This window comes from Osmerus eperlanus, chromosome 19, assembly GCF_963692335.1.
Source record: "Osmerus eperlanus chromosome 19, fOsmEpe2.1, whole genome shotgun sequence".
NCBI lineage: Eukaryota > Metazoa > Chordata > Actinopteri > Osmeriformes > Osmeridae > Osmerus > Osmerus eperlanus.
This window is the reverse complement of record NC_085036.1, coordinates 5722259-5739113: the sequence shown is the minus strand read 5'-3', so window position 1 is coordinate 5739113 and position 16855 is coordinate 5722259. Positions and strand designations below refer to the sequence as shown.

The 16855-nt window shown below is 48.8% G+C and overlaps 1 protein-coding gene across 3 annotated transcripts; it reads right to left on the bottom strand.

Annotated features, from left to right (window-relative positions):
* Nucleotides 1-181: 181 nt before the first annotated feature.
* On the bottom strand, nt 182-7418 carry clk4b (CDC-like kinase 4b). 3 transcript variants are annotated; one of them, XM_062485258.1, is made up of 13 exons: nt 7262-7418; nt 6287-6447; nt 4681-4942; nt 3876-3966; nt 3413-3479; nt 3148-3264; nt 2419-2618; nt 1881-1975; nt 1649-1778; nt 1368-1450; nt 1176-1255; nt 821-911; nt 182-586 (listed from the first exon to the last, which is right to left on the bottom strand). In XM_062485258.1, exons 2-13 carry the CDS (start codon nt 6445-6447, stop codon nt 437-439), a joined length of 1527 nt encoding a protein of 508 aa, XP_062341242.1. In that variant the 5' UTR covers nt 7262-7418; the 3' UTR covers nt 182-436. The 3 variants fall into 3 exon arrangements, with proteins under 3 accessions (XP_062341242.1, XP_062341243.1, XP_062341244.1); XM_062485259.1 differs by having other exon boundaries at nt 2419-2585; nt 7262-7417; XM_062485260.1 differs by lacking the exons at nt 3876-3966; nt 6287-6447; nt 7262-7418 and having other exon boundaries at nt 4681-4699.
* Nucleotides 7419-16855: the final 9437 nt, after the last annotated feature.

Sequence of the window (16855 nt, the reverse complement as noted above, 5' to 3'; positions counted from 1 at the left end):
GCTGAAAAATACCATTACAATCACTTATCTACATCCTCAAACATTATGAATTGTTTACCAAACTTAATAAAATGAAGCTACCCAAGCAAATTGGCTTGTATCAACCAGATATTTATTTTTATGCCGACTTCATGGTTGTTATAGGGTTTTGTCATGAATAGAAAGCATGCCACTTCTTGGATCAAGTTTGAGAACATGAACAGGTTTATTAAACAATCACAAATCATCAAAACAGCGATCATCAAAAAGAAAATAAGTACATAAATAGAAGCTTAGAAAACAGTCACACATACAGCCGCAAGTCAACAGACAGGTAATCTCGTAGGAGGACTGATGCAGTCTGTACGAATCTCCTTTGGAGAGCAGAAATTGCAGTGTCTGCGTACGCGTGTACGCCTTGGTTCCCCTCTGTACAGCGTGGGCGCGCAGGCCAGGGTCATTTCCGACGGTCTTTCCTAAGAGGATCGAAGAAGGGGTGCCAGATGGCCTCCTCCAGGGTGAGACGCCTGGACACGTCGTACTCCATCATCCCGTGGATGAGGTCGAACAGCTGCTCGTCGTCCCAGCTCTTAGACAACATGTATTGCTGGGGAGGGGGGGGGGGGGGGGGAATCGGGAGCGGGGGTTAACACCAGTACAATTTTTGTGGGTCTACACAGCAGACAAAGGCTGAGCCGGTTGGCTCGCTAAACCTGGTTTGGCTTTCGCATGCGGCGAAGAGGGCCATTTCCCACTTGACTCATTTCAAATTGACTTGATTTAAACGGCAGGATTCCCATTTCTGAGGAGCGCTCTAAAGAGAAAAAGACATGGTTTGTACCTTGAGGGGTTTGCAGTGCTTCCGGACGTATCGTCCTGAGGAGCTGTGTTCGTCCCAGTCCAGACGCTCGTGATGCACGTAGCGGCGCTTTCTAGAGAGGTCAAATTAAAAAGTCATTCAAACCGGCTCTCCCAAAGGCTTCGAAAGCAGAGCGCCAACCAAACAGCAACTACCGGCGAGTCTATGACTCTCATTGGGGGAATTCAACACCTCCAAGTTTCCATTTAGCAGTCTTGGAACAGAACAGATTACGTGGGAAGCATGACGAGGCTATTTCAGACAGATAAACCCGAACGCTCCCCCTGCATGATCATTGACCACCGTTTATACACGGGTCCAGGAAGTGAGGACCTACTTGGTTTTCTGTAGCAGGTGGGCTGGTATGGGGCCCAGAACCCTTTCCATCATGGCCAGGTGCTCCTTGCTGTCATGGGTCTGAAACACAGCAGAGAGAAGGGTCAGTCCACATTGGACCGAAAGGGTGTTGCTACGCGTACAATTGTGAGGTGAGAGGTCGGCTGTGGTCTCTCTATCGTCCCCTGGCTACCTGGAAGAGGGTGAGGCCCAGGTAGTACTCTGTCAGGATGCAGCCCAGACTCCACACGTCGCACGCCTGGTTCCAGCCCAGCTCTGAGCAGGGGAACACAAAACACTTCAACAGATATACACAGGTGTAAAATAAAATATATATACAGTGCCAGTCAAAGGTTTGGCCACATTTTCCCATGAACTTTTGACTGGTACTGTATACCTTTAGACCCACCTTAGAATAGTTTGTGTGTGTGAGAGATTGAGAGTGTGTGTGTGTGTGTGTGTGTGTCTACACACCCAGGATGACCTCTGGCGCGCGGTAGTGCCTCGTGGAGACCACCGAGGTGTGGTGCTCGTGGTCGAACGTGGCGTTGCCGAAGTCCACCACCTTCACGTCCAAACACTTCAGCGTCCTCTCGTCGCGCTTCTGGAACGCACACACACACACACGTGCCATGGGTAACAGGTTAGGAACACACACCACCACATAGCGCACAATCTTTGGTGTACATGTCGCAATACAACTTACCATTTTGGAGTTGTATTTAATGTCGTAGTCCGACCTGACAAACAGGATATTCTCGGGCTTCAGGTCAGTGTGGGTCAGCTTGTTCCTATGAAGGACTGGAACACACCCAATGAAACGCAGTGTGACTTTCAGCTTGTCAAGTACACTACATTTGCTGCCAGAACTAACCTAGACTTCCAACTCCCCCAAATAGCTAAAGAGACAACAGAACATACATAGATATGTAACCATATGAAGTATTTTGAGAGAACGTTTCTACGAGAAAATCAGCCACTTGTTTCCTGGATAGACATCAGGTATTTATCTGGGGCTTTGTAGTTCTGTGTGGTGACGTTAGCATCAGAACCAGAACCAGCTTTATTGGCAAAGTATACACACATTCAAGGAATTTGGCTTTGGTACTCGCACAGAAACAGACAAGTTAGAAAAGAACAACGGCAAGTAGACTGAGCAAGATAAATATAAAAATAACACAGATAAAATCTAATCGTCTGTCCACAAGGCAGCATGTGCGATAAGAAAAGGGGGCAGAGCTCACAGCAGACGGCTCGGATGATCTGGTAGGCCATGTGACGGATCTGGTGGACGGAGAAGGGCAGGAATCCGTTCTCCTTGATGAAGTCGAAGGTGCTCAAGCCGAGCAGCTCGAACACGATGCAGATGTGACCGTGGTAGTCGAACCAGTCCAGCATACGCACGCACGCACTGGGGGAAGAGGAGAGGAAGAGAGAGGAGAGGCTGGTTCAATCCAGCCTCTCCTGGATTGAACCAGAGCTTGTTGCTCTCAGGTGAGCGCTGGATGTCAGCTCACATTACTCCCATCATGTCTGAACTACACTGGCTAACATTTACATTTAGCAAACATTACATTTAGTCATTTAGCAGACGCTCTAATCCAGAGCGACTTACAGTAAGTACAGGGACATTCCCCCCGAGGCAAGTAGGGTCCGATTCCCTAACCGCTCAGCCATCTGACCCAACATTTAAATCACTACGCGGTTTGTCACCTTTCTACCTCAGTGAATGGCTTCTCCCCTACAACCAGACTCGCTCTCTCAGGTCCTCTGGGCTCGGACTCCTCTGTCCCTAGATCTCGTCTCTCGAGTGTTTTCTGTGTTTGATTGCTTGATGCTTTTTACATTTCGTGTTTGTCCATGTTTTTGTACTGTATTAGCATTGAAAAGTGTCCTTGAGCTCGGGAAAGGCACTATAAAAATGTCACTTATTATTATTAAGTGTCGGTTTGGTGAAGCCTCGGTCGACTCACAATCTGCCTTCGTTGTCCAGGGAGTTCATCTCCTCCAGGACTTCCACTTCCGACATGGCCGCCTCACGGTAGCGGTCAATGTTCTTTATGATTTTCAGCGCCACACGGTACTCGTCTCTGGAAGAGGGGGTGGTTGTCAACGAACAAGGAGACAGGGACAACACAGGGACAGGGAGGCATTTTATGATCACAATAATCCCATTTTCAGGGTCAGTGAAAAATAATATGAATTATAAAAGGTGCGGGCACAGGTGTTGCCGCTTACTTCATCATGTCTTTGCACTCCACCACCTTCCCAAAGGCTCCTTCTCCTAGCGTGGACACAATCTCGTCTGCGGAGGGTGAGAGCACACAGTCAGCACGGCAGAATGGAGCTGCTGAACATACAACCTGACTAGACTAGCTGTCGCCTCGATGTAGCAAGATACACACACACAGGTTAACGTTGGTTTTAGTCAATTCTGAAACTAGACAACTAGCTGATCTTGCGAGCTAAACTAGCTGATCTTTCTAACCTGGCCTCGTTTAAGAAACGAAACAGATGGAGTCAAACAAAGAGTGTTGAAAACTCAACCGTTTGACAACATACAGTTCACTAAAGAGGGGGGGAGGGCCAATTTTGCCTCTCCCCCCGAAACGCCCCAAAGCTAGCCTACACTCTGGTGAAACATGAAACGAGAAGGGTTATATACAGAGACAAGAGAGGAAAAGAGGTGGGTGTGCTGTACATCTTGCTTTCAGTACGAGTCCATTGTGATAGATCAGGTGACCCTCCTCGTCATCCTCAAAACTCCGGGACTTTTTCCTTCTCTGGTTCCTCTGAAGTAGGGGGGGTGGCAGCGAGAAGGGGGGGGCGCCGAACGGGGCAGGCGTGGAGGAGGGGGGGTGGCAACGGGCACCGTCATCGTCATCAACAAGCCGCCGGGACCAGGGACAGGAAGAGGAGGCGTTCGTCGGCCCGGGAGGGTTCGTCGGCGGAGAGGGGGAGGAGGGTTTTCGTCGGCGTGCAGTTGGGACGCCCCCCAGGGAAGGGCAGGGCCACAGCGGCGGCGGCAGCAGCAGACAATTCAAACGCATCCCGAGAAACGCACAGGTGGCACCACATGGTGTGTGTTACAGAAGAAAAACATGGCGACAACATTTTCAGACATGAAACAATACAGGAAGTTTTTTTTTTTTTTTTTTTTTACGAGAGAAGAAGTAGTGACATTATATTAGAGTGACAGTTACATCATCCTGGGTCCTGATGGCTCAGCTAAATGACACAGGTCCAAAACCTGTCCATTTGATCAAGAAAAGCCCAATTCTTACTTTGGGTCAAACTATAAAGCTATTTGAGATGAGATGATATGTTCTTTTGTAAGGTTACAAATTAAATAATGAAACCGTTCGGAATACGCCAACAACCGAAGATAATAGTTGTCCTACTGCCTAGAGCAGGCCTACATCCTAGCACCTAGGGACGGAGCAGGCAGTGCAGCTGGAGAGGTAGCAGGAGGAGGAGGGAGGGGGGTGGGGGGGGTGGGGGCATACCGAGTCCGACTGAGTCCGGCTATGGCGTCTGGACCGGTGGCGAGTGTGGCTGCTCCTGTGGCTCCGGCCGCTGCGCGCTGACGACTTGCTGTAATGATGCCACTCCCTGTTCTTCTCGTCCCTGTTCTTCTCGTCCCTGGCCGGTTCGGCCCTGGCCGGCTCCCCCTGGGGGTCGCTGTGGGCCCCCTGGCTTGTGGGGGCCCCGTTGGGCTCCCTGGCCCGCTGGTCCCTGCCCTCCAGCCTCCCGGGGTCCACACGACACCTGCGGACACGGGGGAGGAGGGGCTGGTGAGCGCGCGCGCGCGCAGAACCGTGGCTCGATATCACAGCTTTTAAATAACCACGGGTAATCGAGACAAGGATCAGAGTCTGCTCTACATAACTCTACCATATCACCCTGCAAACAGACATGCTGTGACCCAGCCACCCACTGCAGGCGCCAGTACTGACTAGGAGAGCGCCGCTAGGGTGAACCCAGAGGATGCAGGATCAAGACGGGGTCGGGGGGTGGTGACACGCTGGTGGCAGAAGTTACTCAATTCCCCATCGGCCCCTTTCAGCACGAACGCCGGGTGGCACTTTGTGTGTTCACCTCTGAGGCACCATGGGCATCGGGTGTCTTCCAGAAGGGGTCTCCCTTCGTGCTGGGGCCTAGGCTATGCCTGGTCGACCCTCTCCTCTCACAACATGCCTGACTGGGATGCCTGCACCTGTCAATGTTTTAGTTGTAAATCCATCCACAGAATATCCCACGACCTCACAGCGCACTCTTGCCACTCACTTAACCCTTGTGTTATCTTCGGGTCATTCTGACCCATCAGTCATTGTGACCCACCGTCGTATTGCGACAAATTTACCTCATACAAAAACAAAGTGAAGCATTTTCTTTTAACTGTCGGGCTGTCTCAGACCCCCCACATTGGAATGGTTAAAAGAAAATAATTTTTATTTGTTTTTGTATTGGGTAAAATTGGGTAAACACAACAATGGTTCGTTATGAACCTTTGGGTCATGTGACCCGAAGGCAGCACGAGGGTTAAGATTCAATCCTTCACAGGAAAGCAGTGGAGATGACATCGTGCTCCATATGTCCTGAGGCAGCAAACAATTATAGCAGGAATTATGATGTGGTTGCTGTGCGTTTTAAATGTATCTTGTTGCATTTGTGGATGACTTGGAAAATGACACAATCCTGGGGATCACACAATATTGGGACCTTACAAAGGCCCGTTCGTGCACACAGCTGGAAAGAAGCTTCAAATAAACGTTTGCCAAACATTTGAAAGATTGAAACATAAACATAGAGGCACCAATCACTTCTTATATAATTTAGTCGCTGAGATGCAGTTACATTGCAGTACTTTCTACTGGAACTACTTATACTTCACTGGGGACAAAAGTATCTGCTAAATGATAAACGCAATGTTCCTTCACGACACGATTCATTCACAGACTTTGACAATGTCCACCAGACATTCTATGTTGAGTTGAACATTGATGTAACGTAGGAACACATTTTTTTCCTGTCCACTTCACCAGCCTGTACACCACACAGAATAACATCACAAAAACATGATAATGGCTTGTTGAGCAAAACACACTTTACCTTTCGTAAGTTTTGAAGTGGTGATACTGCCTGAGGGGTTTCTTGTCCCTGTCACCGCTTTGGGAGCTTCGCCGCAGACGTTTGCGAACCTCCACCTTCTCCTCCCAGCTGTATTCCTGGACCCAGCCATCGGGCGAGCGTAGCCGCTTCGACCGCCGCATCTGCCAAACAAGGAGTCCCACACATTGAATGCAATAAAATGTTACGATGCAGAAAGCTTATCCCCAAGCATTCCTATTGATATAGCTACGCTGTTGATACGAAGCCAGCTGCAATGAAAGGTGGCCGTGCCCCAAGCCTCGGATAGAGGAGTTCCTATTTCCTTAGTGAGAAGATGGCTCTTCTATCATAGATTGACACCCTCTTAGATGTGAGCGTAAACACCGCTGTGGACACAGCCAAAAGGTTATTTGATTACGTGTGATTGAATTTAATAGAGTACATTTTAGCAACGTATACTCAATAAATGTTGACCCCTGGAAAAGCTAGTCACCGCCGGGTCGCTCCAGTAAATCAATAGCTTGTCTTAAGGTGTGTCCCTGCCTGAACTACTGACAAAACAATCTAGCCCCAAGTCTAGTTAGCTAAATTACGTGATGTTGCAAACATTTAGTTAAGATAAGAAGTCACATTGGCTACTAGTGTGTAGCTAGTAGCCAAGCTGTCGCTTCCGTGGTATTGGGAGGTTGGAGTAGATAATGCTATAGTGTGGCAAAATGCAAATAGACAAAACACTTGAGTCGCTGGTTATTGTTAGCTGACTTGCTAGTAAGTACTGTCTAGCCTTCTGAGCTAGCATCATAGGGCTGGCTAGCTACATACAGTAGCGAAGCTGTAGCCAATACAATGTCAATGGCGACGTCAAATCTAGGCTAGCTGGGCTATGTTACTGTACGGTGTGTTGTTAAGGCAGCGAGCGAGTTTGACGTAACGTAGAGCGGTACATTTCTCTCTTAAATATAAAAATATCCCCACCTTAACAACCGGTTATTTCAGGTTCTGTAATGACACACTGTACTCTCCAGATAGATGATATTTGAAGTCAGCTTGCTCTGCTAGATTGCTAGCTCGTTATGTTTACGACGCCAACGAGCAAAATGGCGACTGTCGTTCAGGAACAAAGGCAAAATGTGTCTTCACGACACTGTTGGCAGATGCACGGAAAGTTGAGTTTATAAGTAAGTTGTCTTTTAGCCAATGTGAAAGATTACAATAATACGAATATAACACAATTTAGTTTTATTGATACAGAAAAATATTTATAAATATAAATTTTTGGTTTCCAACACTGAATCTGAGACCATTCTGCCCCTCCCAGTCAAAGGGCAGTCACTCACTGGCCAAAGGTCAAAATTGAGTGTATGTTTGTGTGTGTGTGTGTGTGTGGGGGGGGGGGGGGGGTGGGGGGGGGTAATACTTGCTTTGACTCGTTGCTGATCTTATATCTCAATTTTTGTGTGTTAATTACTGTGTTTGACAGAACATAGGGGGTCTTATCAGCAGTAACATCTAAACAAAAGTCCATTGAAATTAATCACCTTGAAGCACCTTCGTGAAGTTGGAGGTTCTTGAAGCCCATTTTCACCGTTCCACTCAAATACCAGTTACTGCCAGTGGGATTTCAGTGTCAATCTTTGACTATAACAGTAGACCATATGCAGATTATTTAGTATAGTACATACAGTGTGTGTGTGTGTGTATGACCTCATATATTTGAGCCACAAGAACATCAGCATCGCACATATCTTGCATTCATTTTCTTCTTCTTTGATTGATGCATCACAGCCAACTTAAAGGTGCATAATGTAACCGCTGTGAATCGTTGAAATTCACTCCTCATGTATGTAACAGGCCACCCGCGTCAACGAAGAGCTAGCTTTTCTTTGGCGTAGCTGGTAGTGGTTGCGCTTGGCAGTCAGAGGTGGCGTGTTTGAGCCCGAACATCGGTCCAGGAAGCCTTCTGACGGAGCAAGACCATGTCTGTTACACCCCCGTTACACATACACCACCAACATACTATGCAGGAGTGTGTGGTCAGTCAGGGCAAACACCGTACAGTACACCATATTCGTATACTCAGTGTTTTTAAGAAATCTACCCACCTCGCTCCTCCCTCCACCCCCAACCACCACCCAAATCACACCCCGTCCCTCTTCCACCACCCTGACCCTCTCAACCAACCTCTCCTTGTCTAAATCAAACAGCTCGCAGTGCAACAATACATGTTCTAATGTCCTCCACCAATCACAAGCCATCATGACCTCTCCCATGACATTTGCATTCAACGCTGTGTTCCCAAAATTCAGCCTATTCCACACCACATCCTCACTCCTGCTCTCCATTACACACTCCTAACACACCTGTTCGATGATGGAATAACCTTTCTTTCCAGCTACCAACACACCACATTTATCGATGCCCTACCAATGGTACCTTCATATCCTCATTCTCTTTTGTCCTGGCCTCCTTCGCAAACCTCATCTGCCTCATCTCATCTTTCTTTCCCCACCACACCTGTGGGAACAGGCACCCAGCAAAACTGCACTACCACCTCTACCCTCTCCAAAATCAACAACACCACCATCAACTCCACCAACAGGTCACTTCTGTCTGACTTACCCATCTTTGTACTACTAAGGGCAGCAGCCGATTCTGGACACATCACCCCCCAGAGGGGCCTCACCTCCTCCTCCACCCACCTCAACCTCACGATAATGTCCACCATCTCTGCTGTGTAAGCTGTTACACAATCAATCAGCCTCACCAGAATGCATGCCCCAAATTCTGGTATCCACACGCCTGCGCCCATCCTTCCCCCGTCCTTTAAACCACCCGTAAACACCTGCTCACTGACCTGACTCCTAGTGGACATTGCTTTCTGAATGTCTATTTAGATGTTAAGTGAGCAGTGCAGTATGTGAACAATTCCGTTTGCATATCGTATGAACATACGTACATGTATGAAACTGGAGAATATTGAATATTGTTCACCCATACACATGACCCATGGTGACATATGGGTATTAGAATTGCAAAAAAAATCATCTAACTTTTTAGTTGTTGTTGTGAAGAGTTTAAGACTCTCCAGATGGTGTTGACACAAACTAATGCCCTGCCCTGACCCGACCCTGCTGAAGGCATAGTCAATTCTCTGACATGCAAGACTCCAATGTTTATGACCACTGCGTTAGCTAACATTAGCCCTCTATTTTATAAATAAGTTTGCCATTAAATGTGGCCTTTGAGAAGAAAGATACAAAGTCTGTCAACAAAGCTGGTTTAACGTAAACAAGGTGTCATTATTCGAAGGCAAGGAACGTTTAAATGATTTGTTAGATTTCTCTCCGACAGCCTTGTGGTAAGGACTGCCTCTTTAAGCAGTGCTTTTATTGTGTTGTTGCGTGGGTTAACATACAACCACCACCCACCTAGCCCCCACCTAACCACCCCCACCTAACCACAGTGGGTGGTGGTAAGGTAGGGGCTAGGTGGTGTTGGGGGTGTTCAAATTGTACTTTACAGTGCTCTTTAAACTGCTCTTAATGTTTCCAGTCTATCACAAATTAAATTAGGTTTTTAATTGACAAATTGTTGTTTCTTTATTGAGGGAGACCTGTCTGATTCCCAAACTCAGCATACGTATTCACTTTTCAGAGTCAGTAATGATGAATTGGACCATAAACTTCCATCAACTGACTTGTCTTGTCAGTCAGCAGGAGGTAGAATACCAGACAGAACAGATAACAGAGCTTCAAAAACACAACATGGACAGTCATTTGATTCCACAAAGCACACATCCAGTATCAGCCTAATCCTGACCAAAGAAAGAAATACCAACTGGATAAAAACGACCACAACCAGCATGAGCCACTTCAGCCTAGTACACAGTACACCAAGGTTCAGCCAGAAAAGTGTGATGCTGCCCTCTAGAGTAAAATTGCGGGAAAACAAATGGACCACGTCGCAATCAGACAAATCTCAAAGATCAAGAAATATGAGATGGTGAAAAACTGATACACTCATCCAGAGGATATATTGAGTTTTTAACATTTGACGGTAAGTACATCAGACAGTAAGCTAAATCCAATCAATGCATCTGTCATAAAGTAAATCCACCAGTTGACCACTAACTCTCCAAGCGTGGTGAGATGGACTGGACTAAACTGGACCGCAGGGAGATTAGGGATTAAGACCTTAATGCAGGCTGATGAAAAATGAAAATGAAACCAGTAGGTGCTGCTAGTTTATTATAGTGAAAGGTCGAGCGGCAAAACACAGAGAGAATGAAGAATGTGTGTGTGTGCTTGTGCGAGTATGTGTGACACTGAAAGAGTAGGTGGTTTTGGAGTGGGGCGGGAGTGAGGGGGTCAGGGTAGATTGACTGGTTTCATTTTCTGAAGAGCATCCTCACACACACACACGCACACACAAAGCCCCTTAATGAAGAGTGTATCGGGTTGTCTTGGGTTTATTGACACAGCAGGGGGTGAAAGCTCTCAGTGGTAATTGGAATTGTCCCATGTTGTAACCAAAGCAGAAACCGGAATCGCTCTTAGATCACCCAGAAGCATGGGAGAGACAAAAGGCTCTCCCTCAGTAGAGGTTTGTACCAGGCCTAGACCTACAGAGAAGGAACACATCCTGCCTGATAACTGGGATCATGTGCGGTCCAGTCATATTGCATGAACCCAGAAAAAAAATAATCCTACTACCCAGTCAAACACAGGTGTCATCACCGTCTAAAATGGTGGAGTCCTGGTGCCACCCTCATCTAATGACATGCCCAGTCTGGTGTGGGCCCACGTCCCTCCCTCTGGCCCAGGACTAGCCACAGGCAGAGGAGCACGAGGAGGAGCCTGCCTGCCTCCACTCGGCAGAAGCACTCGCCACGCCCGTCACCAAAATCCAAGTCAAGCTCTCTTCTCCCCTTCTCAGGATCGATAATTCCCTGAGAATCTGCCAGGCAAGGACTGTAAATCTACCGCGATGGTGGAGTGTGTGTGTGGTGGGACGGGGGGTGGGGATGGAGGGTGGAAAGGGGGTAAGGGGGGGGGGGAGAGAGAGAGAGAGAAAGGGAGAGAGACTCCTTATAACATAATGGACGACGGTTCAAAAGTTGAACGCGCTGGCCGTCCGTTCTCCTTTTTACTGCCTCCTCAGTCATGCACGCGCATGTGTGTGTATGTGAGGGAGACTCACGTCGATGGCTATTATACTAAATGCAAGGAGTGGAGAGGGGGGGGGGGTGGGGGGGGTCTGGGGGAGGTCGAGGGGAGTGGGGTGGGGGGGGTGGGAAGGTACATTAGGGAAATTGCCTCTGCCCAGCGACTCGGTGCAGAAGTAATCACAGCTGGCGGAGGAGAAGGGAGAGAGACGGATGAGGAGAGGCGAGGGGGGGAGGAGGAAGGGATGCTGAGGCCACGTTTTGGCTCCGTATGTGTGCGGCCGAGCAGGATCTCGTCTGCTGCAGAGCCCCCCTTCCCTACATCCCCCCCCCCTCAACTGTGTGTCCAACTCCCCCCCCCCCCCATACATACACACACATACACACAACTCTAACGGGACGGGGGGTTTTAATGAGGCGGCGGGGGGAGGAGGGGGGTTGGGAGCGACGGACATGAATGAGGGAAGGAGACAGAAGGAGTGGGAGATGGCAGAGTGAGGAAGGTGAGGAGAATGGGAAAGGGGGGGGACAAGATTCAAAAACTGAGCGAGAGGCAGAGAGCGAGAGACAGAGAAAGAGAGAGAGAGAAAGAGAGAGAAAGAGAGGGGGGGGGGAACGGTTAAAGTGAGAGAGCGAAAGAGTGGAGAAGGAGAATGAGCGGGACAGCCGGCGTTGGCTCCACAAGGACGTCTTCACCCAGGGAGTCGACGGCAACGGGATGGTAGGAGCAGGGGGGAGGAGGTCCGTCAACAGGAAGTAGAGGAGTGTGAATCCACGCCAATTCCCACTTGGATGGCTACCATGGACGATCTGAGTGTGGCTACTGGAGGAGAGCGTTGGCTAGGCTAGGCTGGGTTGGTAGGGGAGATCTCTGGAGCTGGACCCACACACCTGCAGTATGGGACTCACCTGCTTCAAGTCCTGGAAGTACGACGGAGCAGCACAGAAAGGTGAGTGCTGGGGCCAGCTTGACCAACCAGCCATCTTCCTCATCTGCGGCGGAACCTTCATCCTCAGCCTCATCAGCAATGACTCATCAGCAATTCCCTCGTTATCATGATCTTCATGATCGTAGTGATGATTCTCATCATCATCATCATCATCATCATCATCATCATCATCATCCTCCTCCTCTTCTCCAATACCACCGGCATCTTTAGACAGACTCAACCATGGACATGTTCCAGCAACCCCAGCATCAGTCAACGTCAATTTCATTGTCCACCAAGGGACTATAAGCGTTTATTAATCGCTTGTAGAACAAGTTAGTGGCAGTGGCTACTGAAACTTTAGAACCATCTCCAACATCTCCAACCTCATTTCAATCATGAGAGATGAACCAGATGCATTGTGTACTAGTGTTTCCCGTGGACCTCCGGATAGAAGATACTGTTCAGAGTTCCCTACACGAGTGTAAGGGAAGTTTACTGTGCATGCAGAACATTGAGGACTGTGCTGGACTGATCCTGTGACTGTATGGGCTGGTGGGACACAAAGAAGGCAACACAAAAGAGTTAGATCACATCCCCTCGGGATTAGTGGGCCATGCGAAAATGTCTCTCTCTCTCTCTCTCTCTCTCTCTCTCTCTCTCTCTCTCTCTCTCTCTCTCTCTCTCTCTCCTCTCTCTCTCTCTCTCTCTCTCTCTCTCTCTCTCTCTCTCTCTCTCTCTCTCTCTCTCTCTCTCTCTCTCTCACACACACACACACACACACACACACACATATATCAGCAGACCTGTCATGTGCATGCAGACAGACACACACATGTATTCATGCACCGCCCGTTCCCTCCCCAACACGTACAGAACATGATTTGAGGGGTCCCCGGGGGATTAGGACGTAGTGTAATGGATTAGGATGCGTCATGGTGCCCTTGAATGACATCAGTGCATGATGACTATATAAGAGGGGTGACAGGAGGGTGTGAGGGGTGTAGGGGATGCGTTTGGGGGGGAAACGGGTCAGGATGGAGACGAGCGTCTTGTTACGATGTGACGGGTCAACCAGGGTTTGTAGGTAGGGTGAGGGGGGGATTGGAATGAGCGATAGGGAAGGGGGCAGGGGAGGGATAAAGGGAGAGAGGGTGAGGAGATCAAAGGCTGTGCTAACGAATCATGTGATTTACACCGGCAACTTGACGGATGTCGGACAGGGGGTGGGGGTGGGGGCACTCAAAATAATGAACACAGAAAAAAAGAGAGCAGAGGAGAGGACAGGAGAGGGAAAAAATGAGAATGAGGTGGTCGGAGAACCAGTCGGACAGACACTGTTTCATCCAGTTGGGTTGACAGGCTGCAGCAGATTCTGTCGGTTAAGAAGGCTGTTCTCCTGTACGGGCCCGAGACCACAGTGGAGAACAGCAACAGAAGCGGCCTACAGCACTGTCCCTATTGTACAGACTGGACACTGACAGAGTGTAGCTACAGATAAGCTAATTATCTAGACTGTTTTTACAACTCTGGCAGGTGCTGACAAAAATGCCTCTACTCAAATTATTAATGACCTTTCTCTCTCTCTCTTCCTCTTGTGGGGACTGTGAGGAAGAGAGTGGAGAGCATAGTTTAATTGCTGCAGGAAGTGAGCCATAACATGATTAATAACCCCGCAGGGGAGAAAAAAATGGAGGGAAAAAAGGCTCAGACGCGAGTGTCTTTTTTAATTAAATTATGAAAATCGATGAGGTTGTCTCCCCCTTGGTGGACCCTGAAAGTGCTTGGAGATGAGATGGGGCTCAGATTCCCACTGGGCTGGTGTCCAGCCGATGCTTTACAGACACACACACACATGCACACACACACACACACGTAGGAGGACATGACCGTGACCAGCCTCCCTCACATGACAGAGAAGTTATACTAGATTAACATCAGTTGTGGAGTTCCCTGTCTTCCTCACTGTTCCTTGATGTTTCCACGGACTTACATGAGGCCCCGTAAACGGGCCTGGGCTTTAAGATTGACAGGTGTTTGTGTCCGGGTGTGTTTGTGAGGAGGAAAGAGAGAGAGCGAGCACGTTCAGAGAGATGTGTGTTTGTGTCCACGTGTGATTGTTTGTGGGTGTGGTTGTGTGTATGTGCATGCATGTGTGTGTATTCCATGTAAGTGTGTGTGTACGTTTGTGTGTACGTTTGTGTGTCAGTCATATCGGGCTGTTTTGCCCAGCAGAGGGAGTCTGGACTCCCTCTGAATTTCTGATAACTCACACGTGCGTGCGCACACACACACAGAACCACAAATACCTCCTGGCTGCTATGACAGGCACAGATATATCTCCAGGCTAATCAAGTCTTTGAACCATACCAATGCATGCAGACCTTGTTTGGTTCTCTATCATAGAGTCTAGAGCCATATGTATATTTACTCTTATTGCTGAGGATACTTCTCTCACTCTCTCTCACTCTCCTGCTCTCCCTCCCCCTCTCTCCATCTTCTTCCCGTACCCTCCATAACCCCCCTTTCCCTCTCTCCCTCCCTTTCTCTCTCCCTCCCTTTCTCTCTCCCTCCCTTTCTCTTTCACTCCCCTCTCTCTCTCTCTCTCTCTCTCTATCTCTCTCTCTCTCTCTCTCTCTCTCTCTCTCTCTCTCTCTCTCTCTCTCTCTCTCTCTCTCTCTCTCTCTCTCTCTCTCTCTCTCTCTCTCTCTCCCTCCCTCCCTCCCTCCCTCCCTCCCTCCCTCCCTCTCTCCCTCCCTCCCTCCCTCCCTCCACCTTTCTCCCGCTCTGTCTCCCCTTCCCCAACTCTCCCTGACCACTCTCCCCTTTCTCTCCCTCCCTCCCTTCCCTAGGTGGAAACAGGGATGTTCTGGTCAGTCCTGGATCCTACTTCTTCTTGTCCAACAGCTGTGGCCAGGGGGAGGAGTGGCTGAAGACCCTCAACAAGGGGGTCTGGATACCTTTCACAGGTAACACCAGCCACGACACTCTCCCATAGACGTACACTCTGACACACAAATGTTCGCTCACATCAAAACCTACACAAACACGTTTTCACTGACGTGCACACACGCACGTTGCCTCATCCTATGTTTTCAATACAAACAGTCCCACAGACATTACATGGCTAGAAGTATGTGAATGCTTGACCATCATAACTATATGAGCTTATTGGACATCCCATTCCAAAACCAATGGCATTCAAATGGAGTTGGTCCCATTTTTGTGACTTTAACAGCTGCCACTCTTCTGGGAAGGCTGCCCATAGGGTTATGGAGTGTGTCTGTGGTACTTTCTGCCCAGTCATGGAAGCAAATCCCCATCAGTGTTCCAACGTCTGTAAAAGCCATCCTAGAAAAACGAAAGCAGTTATAGAAACAAAGTGGGAACTAACTCCATATTAATGCCCACAAGTTTGGATTGAGAGGTTCAACAAGTAGGTGTCTGTACACTGAGACGGGTCCACATTCTATTGGTCTTAAGGTGTATGAATGTAGACTCACATCGGCAGACACAAACACACACTGGTACACACACACAAGACTCACAACTGTTGCGTTAAGTCACTGGTCCCTGAGATAAGCATCTGACTTGTGAGCATGGTGAATACCGGGCCGAACGTTTCACAGTGAGATTAACATTCCAAGTGAATTCTCCAAAACGCCTCGTTCGGTTAACAAGTCAGTAACTCCTGTTCCCACCTTAGGGGTTTCTCCCCGCCTTTCTCCACTCGCTCACACACTTAGCACTCTTCTAGAACATGGCAGAAACATGTCATGGAGTTATTTTATTGCCAGATTAGAGGGTAAAGCTGTGGAACTGGAGTGTGGGGTTACGAACTGGCGTTGAACCTGGGTCGCCCTGCTCACAACACACAACATTTCTGCCACTAGACCAAGAGGATATCCGTGTGGTCATTGGGAGATATTAAGGCTGAATGGATATCAGACAAGGGGAAGTCCTAATCATGAGCAGGTGTGGTTCCAAACCACCTCTGCTACAGTCATGGGGTCCAGACAGGTGCCAGGGTCGGAATGTGTGTGAGGACACAAGCGGGAGTCTCAACACATTTTATTTTTGGTCAATCTGTTACACTGTTCTGGCATGGTAATGATTATCAGGAGTATCATGAGTTAGGGGGGGGTGTAACACACACACACACACAAAAGCACACAAGCACACATGCAGTGTGGCAAAGTGTGGCAACAACTTGGACATGCTCCAGTGAGCGGTATCCGAGGTGGGGGGGTAGGTTTGTTGAGAAGAGGTGAAAGGGAGAAGTGGCCGAAGGGAAAGAAGGGAAAAAAGAGTGGGAGGGGGGGTGTGACTCGAAGGGCGAGAGGGAGAAAGAGTGCAGAACACCACGCTCCGCTGCTTTCACGGCAGGTTAGCCGGCGGTCAGGAATAACAAACCGAAGTTTGGGAAAAAAGAACGGAAGCGCGGAAGAGAGGGAGGACGGAGGGAGGCGGCAAACC

What these genes read in the sequence shown, in the direction of transcription:
- clk4b (XM_062485258.1), bottom strand. Translation starts at nt 6,447, where the DNA reads ATGCGGCGGTCGAAGCGGCTACGCTCGCCCGATGGCTGGGTCCAGGAA. An exon ending in ACTCGTACTGAAAGCAAGAT is followed by an intron (nt 3,480 to 3,875) that starts GTACAGCACACC and finishes CACCCTCCGCAG; the next exon opens with ACGAGATTGTGTCCACGCTA. An exon ending in TGGGCCTCACCCTCTTCCAG is followed by an intron (nt 1,256 to 1,367) that starts GTAGCCAGGGGA and finishes GCTGTGTTTCAG; the next exon opens with ACCCATGACAGCAAGGAGCA.